Source organism: Phocoena phocoena, chromosome 18 (genome assembly GCF_963924675.1).
Source record: "Phocoena phocoena chromosome 18, mPhoPho1.1, whole genome shotgun sequence".
NCBI classification, from domain to species: domain Eukaryota; kingdom Metazoa; phylum Chordata; class Mammalia; order Artiodactyla; family Phocoenidae; genus Phocoena; species Phocoena phocoena.
Window position 1 is genome coordinate 80032051 of NC_089236.1, and position 16011 is coordinate 80048061.

At 51.4% G+C, this 16011-nt stretch overlaps 1 protein-coding gene across 2 annotated transcripts in view; it reads left to right on the plus strand.

The window, feature by feature from the left end:
- Positions 1-7256: 7256 nt before the first annotated feature.
- The window catches only part of TMCO3 (transmembrane and coiled-coil domains 3), a 29193-nt gene continuing 20438 nt past the window's right edge, over positions 7257-16011 (plus strand). Inside the window, exons 1-2 of one of the 2 annotated variants that reach the window (XM_065895867.1) lie at positions 7257-7336; positions 13580-14102. In XM_065895867.1, the coding sequence (XP_065751939.1) occupies positions 13659-14102 (444 nt within the window). In that variant the 5' untranslated portion in view covers positions 7257-7336; positions 13580-13658. Of the gene's footprint in view, positions 7337-13571; positions 14103-16011 lie in introns of those variants that run through there. The other variant, XM_065895868.1, reaches the window with a different exon arrangement.

The window sequence follows — 16011 nt, forward strand, 5'->3', positions numbered from 1 at the left end:
GACAGAGATAAGATGGAAAGACAGGGCAGAGGCTGGCGGTAGGCAGTAAATAACAAAACTGCCATGTAACAGTACTATATATAGCATATAATGAAACCGAATAGCATTTTCATGTTTCCAGGTATCGGATGGTTAAGGTTTTATTTATCTAAGGTAGCCTGATGAAAACAACTGCAGAAATGACAGTCATTCACTAATTTCTGTAAATCAAAACAGAGTCTGTAGTCTACTGGGTGCTAATACTTTAAAAGACACTTTACACAATAATATGATAAGGGGAAAAGTTTTACTTAAAATGATTTATACTCAGTCTTGTTCAAAAAAAAGATGAGTTTATAGAAGCACACAGAATAAATTATAATTTACAGAAATAGGTAACTGGAAAACAAACTGTAGGTGAGGAAATCAAGAAGAGGAAATAAGGAAAATAAGAAAGCCAGATAAGACACAGACACGCACACCATATATAAGAGTTGAAAGTGAGCTGAAAATTAGGCTCTGAGCTTCTCAGTTGCCAACGTAAAGAAGAAAAGAGGATTAGTTAGGAAAATCTGTTTTCATAAGATTTAAAGACCCACCAGTGGCCCAAAAGTGGCCCAGCCCCTCCTGGCGCTGAGACTGGAAGGAATTGGAGACACGAAATGTTCCCTTTGTACCAGACCAGCTCCTCACCAAATGCCACCAGTGAACAGCAGAGCAAGCTTGCAAAGCTTTTTGCTAAGGCCTCCCTCAGTGCCTGCTGGTGCCAGAAGAGCAGGGGACAACTGAGCAGAAGTTACGCTACTGCAGTCCACACACACTGCTCTCCAAGTGTGGCTGGGGACACGGGGGGCCTAAGACCTTTCAGGGGTTCCGTGGTCACAAAAGTATCTCCAAATGCCTCCAAGCCGTTACCCACCTTTCTCACTCTCACTGGTGTATAGTAGAGGCTTCCAGAGGCTGCCTGACTGGTGACATCACAACAGACTGAACACAGAAGATTGGAGAACCTAACTTTGATTAAAGATGTTTGCAAAAATGTAATGTGAATATATAACGGGTTTACTATTGTTATTTTTAAACACAGATATTTTCAAACTTTCCATTTTAATTTCTAATACGGTAAATACCAATGGCTACAATCCCAATAATTTTTTAAAGTGTATAGGGGGCCTGGGACTTAGAAGTTTGAGAAACACTGATCTAGAGTAACCCAGGGAATTAATATTTTGGCTACTTAGAACAATGACTGTTGATCATTTGGGGTCCTGGGTCCCTTCTGGAATCTTATGACAGCATGGATCCTTTCTCCTGGAAAACGTATGTGGTACACACGTGGGCATATGGTTTGGCACAGAAATTCAGGGTTTTCACGGACCTTTTAGGACCATCCTGGCTTCTCAGAGGCTGGGGGAAGGTGGAACTCGGGCTAAGAACCCTGGAGCTAGGTCAGGAGGTGCTGGTCTCTGCCGCAGTGAGAGCACCGTGCGGACAGGTGGGCGAACTGTGCTCCACGCGGCTGCATTTACAAACCCGCAGCTACCCAGCGACCACAGCCTACAGTCCGGGTTCCAGGGGCACACGTAGAGTGCATATTCTCTACCTTATTTCCTGAAATTGAGCCTTTGAGAAAAACCAAAGAGTTCAAGGTTCTATTCTCTGGGAAGATTAAATTTTGCTCAGTGCGGTCAGATGCCAAAGGCTTTGACAGTAAACTGACAAAAGACAATGCTGGCATCTTTGATGACACCGATGGCTTCCCCAAGGGAGGTGGGCAAAGCCAAGGCTTACCTCAGACACCTTAAGACAGTGACAGGTGTTCGACCCCAAAATGGTGCACCGTTCAGGAGACCCATGACATGCTCACTGTGGAAACTGCCCTCAATGCTAGATTTTAACATTCTGTCAGGCTTGTAAAGGCAGAATTCGGTACATACATACAATGAAATTCAGCCACAAAAAATCATGGAGTACTGATATATGCTACGATATGGATGGGCCTCGAAAACATTATGCTGGGCGAAGGAAGTCGGACACAAATGGTCACACGCTGTGAGGTTCCATTCACGCGAAACATGCGGCACAGGCAGGTCCTGAGACGGAGGGCGGGCGGCGTGGCCAGGGGCTGGGGGAGGGAGGCGTGGGAGGGACTGCTGACAGGTGTGGGCCTTCCTTCGGGGGATGAAAATGTTCTGGAACTAGACACAGGCAGCGGTAGCACAACGCGGTGAAGGTCCTACGCACCACTGGACTGTACACTTCGAGACAGTTAACCTTATGTTATGTGATTCCACCTCAGAAAAATCCACCTTAGCACCCTGAGACTCTCCAAGACGAGCCAACAGAGCAACGTTTGCTCAGGTGCCAACCATTCAGTCGGGAGATCCCCGCCAGGGAGATGCTGCCCAGCACCTGGAGGACAGGACGAGGTCCCATCTCGAGGTCCTTCTCCTGACAGCAGCCTCCCGCAGCCCCTCCTAAACCACGACCAAGCGGCTACACGACCGTATAACGGGGAACGCTTTCCGGGAAGACTAGGAGGAGGGGGGCAGGAGGAGCACGTACCCCAGGCCACCCAGAGCGCTCTGAACTGTCACCGCGTGAGTTACAAGGTGGGGGCAGTGCAGATGATCAATCTATTCCAGGTGGCAGGACCTGTCCATCCCAAGACAGATCCTACCCCCTGGAACCGCGAAGTGGCACAAAGGCGATGGTTCTGCATGAGCGACCGCAGCCGTGGGTCCAAGCCCAGCCCAGAGCAGGTCTCTGGCCAGGATGAAACGGGACGGGATGGTCAGTAAAGTTCCAATGATTCAATGTTACCCCTACGGTGATTAAAACAACCACCGATAGCTAAATCTAAAGACTATATGTGCTTCATGCCCAAAAGGGACAAAGAGATTCAAGTTGCAATTTGTAAAAAAAGGGACCCATGGGCTTCCCTGGTGGCGCAGTGGTTGAGAGTCCGCCCGCCGATGCAGGGGACGCGGGTTCGCGCCCCGGTCCGGGAAGATCCCACGTGCCGCGGAGCGGCTGGGCCCGTGAGCCATGGCCGCTGAGCCTGCGCATCTGGAGCCTGTGCTCCACAGCGGGAGAGGCCACAGCAGTGAGAGGCCTGCGTACCGCAAAAAAAAAAAAAAAAAATCTGGACAATCCAGGAAAAACCTCAGATAAATTCTCTACCTCTGGAAAAAACCTCAAACATTTTAATCGTGACCTTGTAAAAAATCACCCATGTGATCTGGGCACCAAAACTGACCACATACAAAATGAAAATGTTATCCTTAAAATGCCCTTCCAGAGACACTGAATACACCAAAATCTCCTCTTAGGGTCAACTTACAAGGAGCTGCCAGGGCAACCACACTGACCCAGTTCGTGCCATCAATTCAGTCGCCTTGACGGTTTCAGGTACGGCAGGCGGGGGTGGTGCATGGAGTCACACCAAAGTGCCCCCTTTCACTCTCCTTCCTCTCCAACCTCTTCAGCAAGTCAGGCTCCTGCCCACCCAGCCCCTTCCCCTTAAGAGCTGGGGCGTGTGGTCTCACCGGCCAAGGCGGGCGCACTCGGCCGGGCAGTGCAGCTGCTGCCCCGGGGCCGGCACGAGCCTCCCGGCTGCACTGCGGACAGCCCGCTCCTGGTTTCTGGGACGACCTTCTCGAGCCCTCACGTTCCTCTGACCGGCGCTTCTCCATCTGCTTTCTTGCCTGCTCTTCCCACCCAGAAGGTTGGTTCTCACGCCTCTCCTCTTCCTGGCACATTCCTCCTGGACCATCTCTCTCCGGCCTGAAAGCCTCTCCCCAGCCTCCCACTACCACGAGGACAAAGGCTGCCACTCCTCCCTGTGACCAGATGAGTGCCCATCACAGCCTCCCGCCGCGGCTGCTCCCTGGCTCTCTGGGCTCCGCGGGGCCCTCTTCCCATTCCTGTCCCTCCCACCCCACACGTGCGCCGCGCACATCCGGCTGCCCCACTCCCACTCGTTCTCGAGAGTTCAGCTCAGCTCACACCGTGCTGCCGCGGTCAAGCCTTCACTGGCTGGGCATCTGACACCCCACACCCCACCCTGCGGGTGCCTGGAACCGGTGCCTCTCCCTGGCACTTATCCCAGCTGTAATAATGTAGCTGCGTGTTCAGTGCCCGTCTCTCCTGCTGGGACATCGTCTCCATCAGTACCAAACCCACGTCTGCTTGCTAAGCGTCGAAGCCCCGGCACCTTGCACACCACCTCGTTTGCACGCAGAAGCCACTGAATGTACTGAATGAACACTGAAACCCTTCAACTACCATGGTTTCCACGACGTTTCAAAGTAACTGTACGTTTCCAGAAAGCCCGCCCTCTCCTGGTCTCCAGATCTACGTCTCTAACCAACTAGATCCCGCTATCTCCCCCTCCTCACAGCATCATCTTTCCGTACAAACCTGCGCTTCCTTCTACAATCCCTATTTTGGTCAATACCATAACCGTCTGCTCAGACGCCCCAGCCAGGGCCTGCAGAGCCCTTCCTTTCCTTTTCCTCCTTTTCTGAACGGCTCTGTGAAATTCCCCACCCTTCCCTCCTCTCATGCCCCTTGTTCCTACCGACAGTCTACGTTCAAGTCTTCTCTTCTTGCCGAGCTATTACCGCCGCTTCCTAGCTGGCCTCCCCGACCCGCAGTCCTGACCCCCTCCCATCCAAGTCCTGTTCTCCGGACAAAAAGGCGATCGCTTCGCACACACCCCTCCTTCTCAAAGACCTTCCAGGCTCCCGCTCTCTCCGAAGACTCTGCCCTCCTCGGCGGGGAACACGAGACCCTGCTCGGGAGCCCTGCCATTCTCGACCCTGAAATCCACGTTCCGGCCGCTCTGAACCACCGGCAAGGCTCAGGCGCGATCCGGTCCACCGCATCTCCCGGCAGGACGCCCGCCTGCCCGGAACGTCCTCCCTCCGGGGTCACCCGGCTGCTCGCGCTCCCGAGGAGGCAGTGCTCGGAGTCCCCGGCCCGCTCTGTGCCTCCGTCTCGTCAAGCAGCACCGCCGCACTTGGGTCACCGGTCCGGTCCCACCTGCGTGCTCCCCGCCGCGCCTAAGGACTCCGCGCCCGGCCCTGGGCCCCGACCGCCAGTCCCCGACCCACGACCTCCGACCCCAACCCTCGGCCCCAGCAGCGCCTCGCCGCCCCCCAGCCCCGGATGCCCAGGAGCGGCCGAGAGGAAGGCGAGCCGCGGGCCACCTACCATACTCCCCGCTTTCCCCAGCTTGTCGCCGGCCCCGGCCGTCTGCGCAGGCGCCCCGGCCCGGCCGCGCCATCCCCGTCCCTGTCCTCAGTCCCCGGGACACCCGCCCAGGGAGGCAGCCACAGGTCAGGCTGGGCCGGCGGGACTCCAATTCCCGGCGTGCACTGCGCCGCCAGGGGCCGCCCGGATGCAGGCCCCGCGGCGCCTCCGACTCCCGGCGTGCACCGCGCCGCCCGGGGGTGGACGGAACCCACACCCCGCCTCCTTAAAGGGGCCGCGACTCCCTTTGAGCCGCGTCGGGCGTTCGAGAGAGCACTGCGGGCCTCCTGGGCCCTCCCAGTGCCCGACCTCGTCCCCGCCCCGGGGGCGGCCCCGCCGCCCGGAAAGGGATGCGGAGAAGCCGGATAAGGTCTTCCCCTCTGGAAAGCCGGGCCCAGGACGCGGCGCGGCGGGAACGTCTAGGTGAGCGTTCGGCGCGGGGCCCCGGGTCCGGCCTGAAGTGCGGCCCTCGGGGCTTCCCTCTCCTCCTCTCCCTTCCCCTGAGGTCTCCCCTTCCCGTGGGTGTCCGTTCTTCTCCTCCCCGGGGTCTGGTCTCCCTTCGGGGTCTCTCCTCCCAAGGTCTCCTCTTCCTGGGGGTCCCTTCTCCCCCTCCCCGGGAGTCTGGTCTCCCCTCCCCCTCCCGGGTCTCCCCTCCCCGGGGGTCTCCCCTTCCCGAGGATGTCTTCTCCCCCTCCCTAGGGGGGCGGTGTCTGGTCTCTCCTTCCCCTCCCTAGAGGTCTCCCCTCCTCCTTCCCAGGGGTCTCTCCGCCTTCTCCCGAGGTTCCGTCCTCTCGGCCTCACTCAGCCCCCGCCCGCTCTCTCCTCCTCCGGGCTTTGCGCCGAGAGCGGTGCTGCACCTGAGCACCCTTTACCGGACCCCACACCTGGCGGCGGCCCCGGGGTTGCGGGGAGGGCCGATGGGGGTGCGGGCGGGAGCTGGCGAGGCTTCAGACACCGCGGGCCTCTCGGTTGGACCGTCTACACTTTCCCGGCGCCTGATCCTCGGGTCAGATCTGCGGAGGAGCCGCCGCTCCACGAGCCCCTGGGGGTCCTGGCTCTGCGCGCCGCTCCCTGGTTCCCGTCTGACCTCACCCGTGGTCCCCGTTCACGCTGTCGTCCAGGTGTCAGGCGGCCCTGCCAGGTCCCAGGTCCCCTGGGAAAAGGACGCACGACGTGAGCCCCGAGTTTCCGCGTGATTCGGGGACAGCCCGTCATCCAGCTCCGGGGAGCCGCTCCGAGGAGGGGGGCCTCGTGGAGGGTCGCTGCCTGTCACGGGGACAAGTATCCCCGTGAATGACTCTAGCGCTTTCCTGAGGGTGGGAAGATGCAAGGATCCGGTCTGTAAATGTTGTTCCTAAAGTGTAACCGTCGAAGGGCCTGTTTTCCCAAAGCGCCAGGCCTCATCCCGTCCTGGGTCTGCGCTCCCCTCGGGCTGCGCTGTGTGCGCCCGGCACCCCATGGCTGGCCGGGGGAACCGGATGGCGAATAACGTAACTGAGTTCACAGCCTTTTTATACGTTTTTCTGATCAGTTTTTCGGCCAGAGCGGCGTACCGTCTTACTGGTCCTAAATTTCTTTTATAATATAAATTTTTGAAAAGACAGTGTCTTAGTGATTGGATTATTAACGGAATACTGGGTTTTTGTACAGTTTAATTAACATTAAATACTTTAAAACTTTTTATTGTCCGTAAGAATTTTCTTCTTTCCTTCCTCTCCCCCTTTTTTAACTTATTCTCCCATTTTACTGATTAGAAGTGAACCATAAATTGTATTATAAGTGCTTTATCTTTTAAGAACTAGACTTTACATCATCTAACTTGTTCAAGTGTAAAATAGGCTTTTCAAGTAAAATCCTCCACAGATTACATTCAGGTAGATTGCTTCCACTGGGGGTTTCTTTGCTTCCTTGGATCTTTCCACAAGTTCCCCCCTTTGTTGCCGGTTTTGTGCCTGGCCTGGAAGTTCTGGTGGCATCAGGAAGAGATACTGCAAACAACCCTCCTGCTTTCCTTTTTGCAGAGGTCCTGCACCTGCTAACCCTGATCCTGCCCCATCCAAGCAGCTCGCTCTGGAATTCCTGCCTGGAGCTCCCATACCAGGTCAGCCACCCTCCCCGCTTTAGGGTCTGGGTTCAGCTGGGTAGACGGCCGGCCCCTAGGGTGGGCTGTCCCGGGAGCTGTGTCCCACCTGGTCCTGATGGCCTCTGCCCACAGACAGAGGCTGCTGTCAATAAACCACACTGACTTTCAGCAGTTGGACCTGCTAAATCTGAGGTGGTGGGTCTGGAAGGTCCTGAGGAAGAGAGACGGAGGGGCTTCTGGCTACACGTGTGCAGGAGGCTGGGGGGCAGGGCTGCCAGGTTCTCGCATTTTATTTTAGTCCAGTGTGTAAAGTGGAAAAACAGGGGCGCTGCCTCCCCGCCCCCCATTCTCCGGAGGGCCTCCAGCAATGGTCTAGGGCTCTGTGGTCCAGCAGCGGGTGTCCCAGGAGAGGGCTGCACGCCCTGCAGTCTTGATGGAACTCAGAGTGGAGGCGAGAGAGAAATCTTAACCTGGTGACTTTGCTCTGAAAAAACCTGGTCTTAGACTTTTTATTTTTTTTTGGCTGTGTTGAGTCTTTGCTGCTGTGCTGCTGTGTACTAGCTTTCTCTAGTTGCGGCGAGCGGGGGCCACTCTTCGTTGGGGTGCGCGGGCTTCTCATTGCGGTGGCTTCTCTTGCTGCGGAGCATGGGCTCTAGGCACGCGGGCTTCAGTAGTTGTGGCTCATGGGCTTAGTTGCTCCGCAGCACGTGGGATCTTCCTGGGCCAGGGCTCAAACCTGTGTCCCCTGCATTGGCAGGCAGATTCTTAACCACTGCGCCACCAGGGAAGCCCCAGATCTTGGACTTTTTATGTAAAAATTATTGGAAGTTTCTTTGTTTTTGAGTAGGCTTAATAATGAACCCATATGCCTTTTTATTCTGAATCATTTATTACAAATTTTTTTCTTAATCAAATAATCTCATCGATTTTAAAGTTAGTTTTGGATTCCTGTTCTGCCTTTATAAAAACAAGCAAAACCTCCTAGAAATTTGGCAAAGTTGGGGAGATATATTTTAATTAATATTGGACTATGTATAAATAGAAAGTTTTAGGAGGGAGGGTTTATGCTCAAAGTATTGATTTTTGCTATCGCACGAAATGAAAAGTAACCTTGGGTTTCACTTTAGCTGAGTCATACTGAAAACCTTTGGTTTTAGGGCGTTTCCTACTTTAAAATATTAAAATGTCACAGGCATGTTTGCCATGCTGTGCAGGGTAAACGGTGCACATGACACGCAGTAAGGGTGTAGTGGGAAACAGGAAGCACTTACATAGAGTTCTAAAAACTTTGTTTTGAGATGATTACAGAGTCACATAAAGTTTTAAAAAATAATACAGAGAAGTCCTATAGAATATACATAGAAAATCCTAAAGATGCCACCAGAAAACTACTAGAACTTATCAGTGAATTTGGTAAGGTTGCAGGATACAAAATTAATGCACACAAATCTCTGGCAATCCTATACACCAACAATGAAAAATCAGAAAGAGAAATTAAGGAAACACTCCCATTTACCATTGCAACAAAAAGAATAAAATACCTAGGAATAAACCTACCTAAGGAGATAAAAGACCTGTACTCAGAAAACTGACACTGATGAAAGAAATCAAAGATGACATAAACAGATGGAGAAATAGACAATCATTATTGTGAAAATGACTATGCTACCCAAAGCAATATACAGATTCAATGCAATCCCTGTCAAATTACCAATGGCATTCTTTATAGAATTACAACAAAAAATTTTACAATTCGTATGGAAACACAAAAGACCCCAAATAGCCAAATCAATCTTGAGAAAAAAATGGAGCTGGAAGAATCAGGCTCGCTGACTTCAGGCTATACTACAAAGCTACAGTAAACAAGACAGTGTGGTACTGGCACAAAAACAGAAATATAGATCAATGGTACAGGATAGAAAGCCCAGAGATAAACCCACGCACATATGGTCATCTAATCTATGACAAAGGAGGCAAGAACATACAATGGAGAAAGACAGCCTCTCCAATAAGTGGTGCTGGGAAAACTGGACCGCTACCTGTGAAAGAATGAAATTAGAACACTACCTAACAGCATACAGAAAAATAAACTCAAAATGGATTAAAAACCTAAATGTTAAGACCGGACACTATAAAACTCTTAGAGGAAGACATAAGAAAAACACTCTGACATAAACCACAGCAAGATCTGTTTTGACCCACCTTCTAGAGTAATGAAAATAAAAATGAGAATAAACAAATGGGACCTAATGAAACTTAAAAGCTTTTGCACAGCAAACCATAAACAAGATGGAAAGACAACCCTCAGAATGGGAGAAAATATTTGCAAATGAAGCAACGAACAAAGGATTAATCTCCAAAATATACAAAGAGCTCATGGAGCTCAATATCAAAAAAACAAACAACCCAATTAAAAAATGGGCAGAAGACCTAAATAGACATTTCACCAAAGAAGACATACACATGGCCAAGAGGCACATAAAAAGATGCTCAACATCACTAATCATTAGAGAAATGCAAATCAAAACTACAATGAGGTATCACCTGACACTGGTCAGAATGGCCATCATCAAAAAATCTAGAAACAGTAAATGCTGGAGAGGGTGTGGAGAAAAGGGAACCCTCTTGCACTGTTTCTGGGAATGTAAATTGATACAGCCACTATGGAGAACAGTATGGAGGTTCCTTAAAAAACTAAAAATAGACCTACCATATGACCCAGCAATCCCACTACTGGGCATATACCCTGAGAAAACCATAATTCAAAAAGAGTCACGTAGGGCTTCCCTGGTGGCGCAGCGGTTGAGAGTCCGCCTACCGATGCAGGGGACACGGGTTCGTGCCCCGGTCCGGGAAGATCCCACATGCTGCAGAGAGGCTAGGCCTGTGAACCGTGGCCGCTGAACCTGTGCGTCCGGAGCCTGTGCTCCACAATGGGAGAGGCCACAATGGTGAGAGGCCCGCGTACCGCAAAAAAAAAAAAGTCATGTACCACAGTATTCATTGGAGCACTGTGTGCAATAGCCAGGACATGGGAACAACCTAAATGTCAAATGACAGATGAATGGATAAAGAAGATGTGGCACACGTATACAATAGAATATTACTCAGCCATAAAAAGGAACGAAATTGGGTCATTTTGAGAGATGTGGATGGACCTAGAGTCTGTCATACAGAGTGAAGTAAGCCAGAAAGAGAAAAACAAGTATCGTATATTAATGCATATATGTGGAATCTAGTAAAATGGTACAGATGAACCTCTTTGCAGGGCAGGGATAGAGATGTAGAGAACGGACATGTGGACACAGCGGGAGAAGGGGAGGGTGGGACGAATTGGGAGATTAGGTTTGACATAAATACACTACCATGTATGACATAGATGGCTAGTGGGAACCTGCTATAAAGCACAGCTCAGCGTGGGGCTCTGTGATGACCTGGAAGGGTGGGATGGTGGGGGTGGGAGGGACGTCCAAGGTAGGGGGATGTAGGTAAACACATAGCTGATTCACTTCATTGTGCAGCACGAAGTAACACAACATTGTAAAGCAGTTACACTCCAATAATTAAAAAAAAGAATTAGGTAAATTCAGAAAATACCGAGAAATCCTATAGACCCTTCACACAGTATCCCCAGTGGGAGCTCTTGCAAAGCTCTCATAAGCAGGAGCTGGGAGAGATACAGCCCACTGCCCGATCCGGGTGCACCAGGGCACATGCACGCACTCGTGTGTGTGTAGATCTGTGTGATTCTGTCACACGTGCACACGCGTGTGGCCACCACCACTGTCAGGGCACAGAACGCGTCCACCCCACGGGGTTCCTCCTGCTGCCTTGTTACGTCCACAGCCGTCGCCTCCCCCTTCCCTGGGCCCTGACCCGCACTGTCCCTTCCCCGTCTCTGCAGTTTGTCATTTTAAGAAAGTTGTGTAGGGAGTTCCTGGGGGCCTAGTGGTTAGGATTCCAGACTCTCACTGCCAGGGCCCAGGTTCAGTCCCTGGTCTGGGAACTGAGATCCCACAAGCCTCGTGGCCAAAAAAAAAAGAAGAAGAAAGAAAAGTTGTGTAAATGGCATCATGCGTGAGCGTGGCAGGCTCTCCTCGGCCTTGAGGTCGCCCGGGTTACTGCGTCAGTCGTTCAAGATGTGGAAATTTTAAGAATTCATTATAAAATAAAACCACAACAAATCCAGAGTGTCTTTTTTTATAATTAAGAATAACAATAACAAAATAACACTATTTACTGAAAAAAAACATGTTACAGTTTGGTAGTCTGTAGGATTCGGTAGCCGAGTTTGAAGGTAAAATGAGATGTTTATGAAAAAGGAGTGGTTCATATCTTAAGGTCTGTAAATCACTTCATGTTCATGGTAAAAGCTCTTTTCAGTGGAAATATTAGTATGACTACAACTAAAATTCTCAGAGGTTTTTCATAAAAGTGAATAGCTGTCTTCGGTGTTTTGGGGAGAGGGATAGCTAACTTCAGGAACTTGTCTGAGGAAGGGGCCCGAGATGGACGGAGGGGTGTTACATACCAGCTGCGCCTCGGTTTATCGTCCTGAAGTTTGAAATCTGTAGAAGAATCACTTTCTGAGATCTTTTGGAGAAAATGTGCATGTCTAGGTCTGTGCAGTTAACAAAGCACCTGAGATTTGTGTCTTGGTTCCGAAGAGTACTAGATGTGTGCACGTCTGAAGTAGCGCTGGGATTCCTTCTTGCCCTTGAAACAGTAGGAGCTTAGCAACTGAGCCAATAAAGTAACAGATCAGTGATATTGCCGCTGTCTGTGTGGTTGATCAGTGGTTTGTTTGCTTAAGGTGGTAACGTTGACTTAAGGTTGTATTAAAACTGTGCCAGTGGACTCAGTGACTCAGACAGCCCTACTCGATGATCCCACCTCATGAGGAGCGCGCCGTCCTGCATCCGCGGATCCTCTGGGAGATGCTGGGACCCAGAGTATCTAAACACGTACTGAAATCGGACAGTTTCCTGACTTTTTACGCAGAATAGTGAGCCAGTGCGCAGTCTTTAACGGGTGACTTCGGATTGTCATTCTGAACACGGTGGCTCTCCTGCCCTCAGCGGTCGCCTCTGCAGGGGCTGCTGAGGTGCGTGGAGCAGTCGGCCCCCCAGACCACCGGCCGTGGCTCTTTGCTGTGCTCCCGTGTGTCTCTGTAAGCTCTGTCGGTGTCCGCTTCCTGTTGGCTGTCATTCCTTGGTTTGGTCAGCATTCTGTCTCTGGAAGTGCACACTTTGATTTCTGCTAACCTGCTTTACCTGGGAAACCAGATTAAACTCATTAGAATTGGGATTACCAGTGCAATGAAAATATATATGTTCTAGAATAACATGATTCCTTGGAAACGGTGGGTTTTGTTTTGTTTCGTTTTCTTTTCGGCATAAGGACTTGGGCCTAGTTGCCAGGCTCAGTGGGTGTATTTCAGGGTGCGTCTTACTGGGCTCTCCTGCATTTGTCACCTCTTCCGTCTTTGTTCTCTATCTTCCTGCCTCCGAGGTCATTCTTTCTTGGTGACCCTGCTGACCCGGCCTCCATCTGCGCCTGGATCAGCCCTCCTCTGGGCGACACAGCTGCAGCTCCCCCCCGCTACTGGGGCCGGGGTCCTGTCTGTGCCCCGCTGCCAGGGTGAGCTCACAGGCGCTGCTTGAAGTCTTCCTTCAGGGAGAAGAGGAGGAGCCTGAATCTGCACGATAGAAAGTGTCTGAGTGTGGTTGTCGTTTGTGATTTTTTTTCTCTCCTTGACATCTTGTTAGCACGTAAAGGTAGCCTGACATTGGAAATTTGACGGAATTCCAGGCGACTCAGGAAAGCACACGGTACGGCCCAGCCAGCTCATAGCAGTTCGGCTCCATTTCCCAGCCCCTCGGACCTGGTTCCAGGGCCCCTCATCTGTGATGGGGGAAGCAGGTGGTGTTTCCTGGCCTTTGATATGTGGACCGTATTAAATGGAATTGGTTTTTGTCTTTTGTACGTGGTCGATTTAGTAGATATATGAGGCTGAGTTTCACTTTAAAAGGTTGCTTTTGAATTCGGATGTGGTCTTTAATCTCAGCTCTTCATCAGGCGCCACATACTTTAAATTCAGGATTGACTGTAACCTAAGTGCAGCGGCTAGTGCAGATGTTGTTCTACGAAAAATAACATTTTCCTCGGAAAAGTGATAGTTTTTAGTAATTATTTAAAACTTTAGTCTCAATAGTAATGAGTCATCGTTCAACTATGTGTGTCAATGAATCTCTTTTTCAGCTGAAAATGCGTATCTCAAATGCAAGCCCGACTTAGCAGGAGTCTTTGGACTGCCTTGCCCTGTCCCTAAAATCGGATCATGAAGGTGCTGGGGAAAAGCCACCTGTGGGTGTGGCTCCCGTTCCTTCACCTGCTGGCCAGCGGCGCGGAGCACGAAGAAGCGGTGAGACACGCCATCGAGTTGCACCGGCGCCAAGGGGCGGCTGTCACCCAGAGGAGACAGTGGGTCCTGGACGGTTGCAGAAAGCTCTCCGGGCTTCTTCGCCAAAAGGCTGTGGTTCTTAACAAACTGAAAAGTGCAGTCAGAGCAGTGGAAAAAGACGCCAGCCTTTCGGATGAAGAGAAGCTGTTTCAGGTGCACATGTTTGAGATTTTCCAGAAAGAGCTGAATGAAAGTGAAAACTCAGTCTTCCAGGCCGTCCATGGACTCCAGAGAGCCCTGCAGGGCGACTACAGGGACGTGGCCAACGTGAAGGAGAGCAGCAGGCAGCGCCTGGAGGCCCTGCGGAAGGCAGCCATCAAGGTGGGTCCAGGGCAGGGCGGGGTGCGCCAGCGGAGGGGGCTCGGCAGGTGGGAGCCGCCCAGGGCCTCCGATCTGACCCAGCAGGTGCAGGAGAGCCGGTCCCTTTGTGCAGTCACTTAGCAGAGCCACATTTGAGCACTTCTAGGGGTCTCTCATGCTTTCTCCATGGTGGAGATCCCTGGGTATTGAAAAGAGTTACTCATGTTCCCCCAGTGAACTGACGTGGAAATAAGCCCATTGTAATTGCCGTCAGGGTTTTGAGCTTCTGATAAGAATTACTTTATTGTGAAGGCTGACTTTCTTCAAGGCCCACATACTGAAAACAAAAATATTAAAGGTAGTTTTAAACACATGTATACATTTGAATTAAGGATTTTGATGAAGGATACTTTTATTTTATTTTTCAATTTTTATTATATTTTAAATAAATTTTTTTTGTTTTTTGGCTGCGTTGGGTCTTTGTTGCTGCGCACGGGCTTTCTCTAGTTGCGGCGAGCTGGGGCTACTCTTTGTTGCGGTGCGCGGGCTTCTCGTTGCAGTGGCTTCTCTTGTTGTGGAGCACGGGCTCTAGGTGCACAGGCTTTAGTAGATGCGGTGCGTGGGCTCAGTAGTTGTGGCTCACCGGCTCTAGAGCACAGTCTCAGTAGCTGTGGCGCACAGGCTTAGCTGCTCCGCGGTATGTGGGATCTTCCCGGACCAGGGCTCGAACCTGTGTCTCCTGCATTGGCAGGTAGATTCTTAACCACTGCGCCACCAGGGAAGCCCCTGAAGGATACTTTTTTTTTTTTTTTTTTTTTTGTGGTACGCGGGCCTCTCACTGTTGTGGCCTCTCTCATTGTGGAGCACAGGCTCCGGATGCGCAGGCTCAGCGGCCATGGTTCACGGGCCCAGCCGCTCCGCGGCATGTGGGCTCTTCCCAGACTGGGACACGAACCCGTGTTCCCTGCATTGGCAGGCGGACTCTCAACCACTGCGCCACCAGGGAAGCCCTACCCTGAAGGCTACTTTGAAAATGATGAGAAGAAACTATTATTACGTCAGATGTGATAGTTATATAACACTTTAAAGCTGTCATTTAAGCCATCTGTTATGTGCCAGGCACTTTAAATGTACGAAGTGTCATTTCGTCTTCGTGGAAAGGCTATGGCAATATTATACAGCTTAAAAAGTAAAGAAGATACAAATTATTAAACTTTGTTTTGCCCAAGTGTGGTAGTTGGGTAGGAATATGGTGATGGGGTAAGTAGCCCCCTGGACTCGGGCGTCCTGCCTGTTGTTGGAAACAGACCGCCCCCTCCCAGCGGGATCACCGCCTCACCAGGTCCTTCGCACGGGTGGGACATTAAACTCCTTGGCGTTAAAGAGGGAGTCGCAGGGGTGTCGGTTTGCGGTAGTTTAATGGTAGAACAGAGAACAAATGTGAGTTTGAGTGGCACTGACCCCACCCGCCTGCTCTCTGCTGGTTCTGGCCTCACGGGTCTGAGGCGGTCCAGGCGCTGAGTAGAGGCCGCGAAACCGCCGAGCCTGTGCCTGGGGCCGCCCTCCGCTCGGCGCCCACTCCGCCTCAAACGTGAGCAAGTAGAGGGATTTGGTTTGAGATCCCTTGAGCTTGAGTATGGTTGTGTGCCATACACGTGTTAAATAAACTCTGTTCCCAGCACCAGCCATCAACTGTGCGGGTAAGTAATGCTGTCAGATTCTCCTGGAACATCTCCCCTTGGTAACGTGGAATTCGACTGCGTTCCGCTTAGAAATGTCTAGCTAAACAATCAGTGCCGCAGCTGGGCTTCGCACGCAGTCGGCACAGTGGCTGGAACCGCATCAGGGTCGGCGGGTGGTTTTCATGTGAAGACAGGACCTTCAGCGTCTCTTTACGCTGGTGTGTTACATCCGTGTGTGTGTAAGTAGC